The sequence below is a fragment of the Acanthamoeba castellanii genome (genome assembly GCF_000313135.1).
Source record: "Acanthamoeba castellanii str. Neff unplaced genomic scaffold scf7180000084672, whole genome shotgun sequence".
NCBI classification, from domain to species: Eukaryota; Discosea; order Longamoebia; family Acanthamoebidae; genus Acanthamoeba; species Acanthamoeba castellanii.
This window is the reverse complement of record NW_004457724.1, coordinates 8664-9845: the sequence shown is the minus strand read 5'-3', so window position 1 is coordinate 9845 and position 1182 is coordinate 8664. Positions and strand designations below refer to the sequence as shown.

The window sequence follows — 1182 nt, the reverse complement described above, 5'->3', positions numbered from 1 at the left end:
CCGGTTCGTTTTCGTTGTCTTGGTTCGTTCTTCTTCGTCTCTCGTTTTGGTTGCTGGTTCGTTCTTCTTCGCTTTTGCTCTCGTTTTCGTTCTCTTGGCTTGCTCGAAAACGACGTCCAGCAGCAGTGTGAGGTCATTGGGGTGAAGGCAGGCCTCGGCGCGCAGGTGCTGCTCGAGGGCTTCCAAGGGCTCGGCGAGGCCCAGCAGGGCCGGACACAGGTTGACCCACTTGGCCAGCACGCCGACCAGCCTGCTCCGCGGCAGCGTGCGCCGCCACAGCAACCAGTAGTCGGCGCACTGTGGACCCCACCTGCTGGGCAAGGCCACTCGGCTGCGCCGACCATTCGCCTGGAATGTCAGCAATGCACACCACCCAACCACGACACGACACACGAGCACAGTCATAATAATAACAACAGCAATCGCGAGAGGCGGGCGTGCACCTCAACGCAAGAAGGAACTGGTCGTGCGAGAAGGCGGTGGCGTAGTTGTACAGCCACACGTCCACCTCGGCCCACCGCATCCACGCTTTCGCGTTCTCTGGTGGTGGGAATGGAATGTGATGATCATTAATGGTCAGGCCGCTGAGCTGACCATATGTGCAGTGTGAGCAATAGTAGAGGGAGGGGGAGTATGGGTATACGGATGGTGGGCTCGCTGAAGAAGAAGCGGAGAAGGCCCTCCAGCGAGCATGCGCCCTGGACGGCGCCGCTGTCGTCGATCTGGACTTCGTCGCCGTCGGGCGTCTGTGGTGGTTGTGTCGTTGTTTCATCGAAGTCAAAGTCGCCAACACCAGCATTGCTGGTTGGTGGTGGCAGACAGCGGCCACTACGTTCGAGCGCGGCCGCGTACTCGGCTCCGCTCTCGCACAGCTCTGCGCTTCTACCAGCGCAAACGCGGGTTGTGAGCGGCAGAAAAAGAAGCAAAAGAAGAAGATGATGATGAAAACAGAAGAAGAAAGCAGGGCAAGGATAGGAGAAGAAGAGGGCAGGTTGTGGGGGGGGGAGCTTTGGTACGGTACTTCGAGTGACGACGCGTGAGGTGGCGCCACAACGATGGCCCCGAGACGATGTTATGGAAACGCGTGCACGAGGCGCCGACGGCACACAAGTCGCGCCCCGTGTCGAGCCAGCCGAACAGGCCCTCCCACACCTCGTCCGGCAGCGCCCCCGTCAGATCCAT

The 1182-nt window shown here is 60.2% G+C and overlaps 1 protein-coding gene across 1 annotated transcript in view; it reads right to left on the bottom strand.

The window, feature by feature from the left end:
- ACA1_119010 (uncharacterized protein) overlaps nt 1-1182 on the bottom strand; it is a gene marked incomplete at both ends in the record, with an annotated part of 3030 nt that extends 1848 nt beyond the window's left edge. Inside the window, 4 exons of the mRNA XM_004358010.1 lie at nt 112-310; nt 444-540; nt 644-874; nt 1017-1182. Of these exons, the coding sequence (XP_004358067.1) occupies nt 112-310; nt 444-540; nt 644-874; nt 1017-1182 (693 nt within the window). The remainder of the gene's footprint in view (nt 1-111; nt 311-443; nt 541-643; nt 875-1016) is intronic.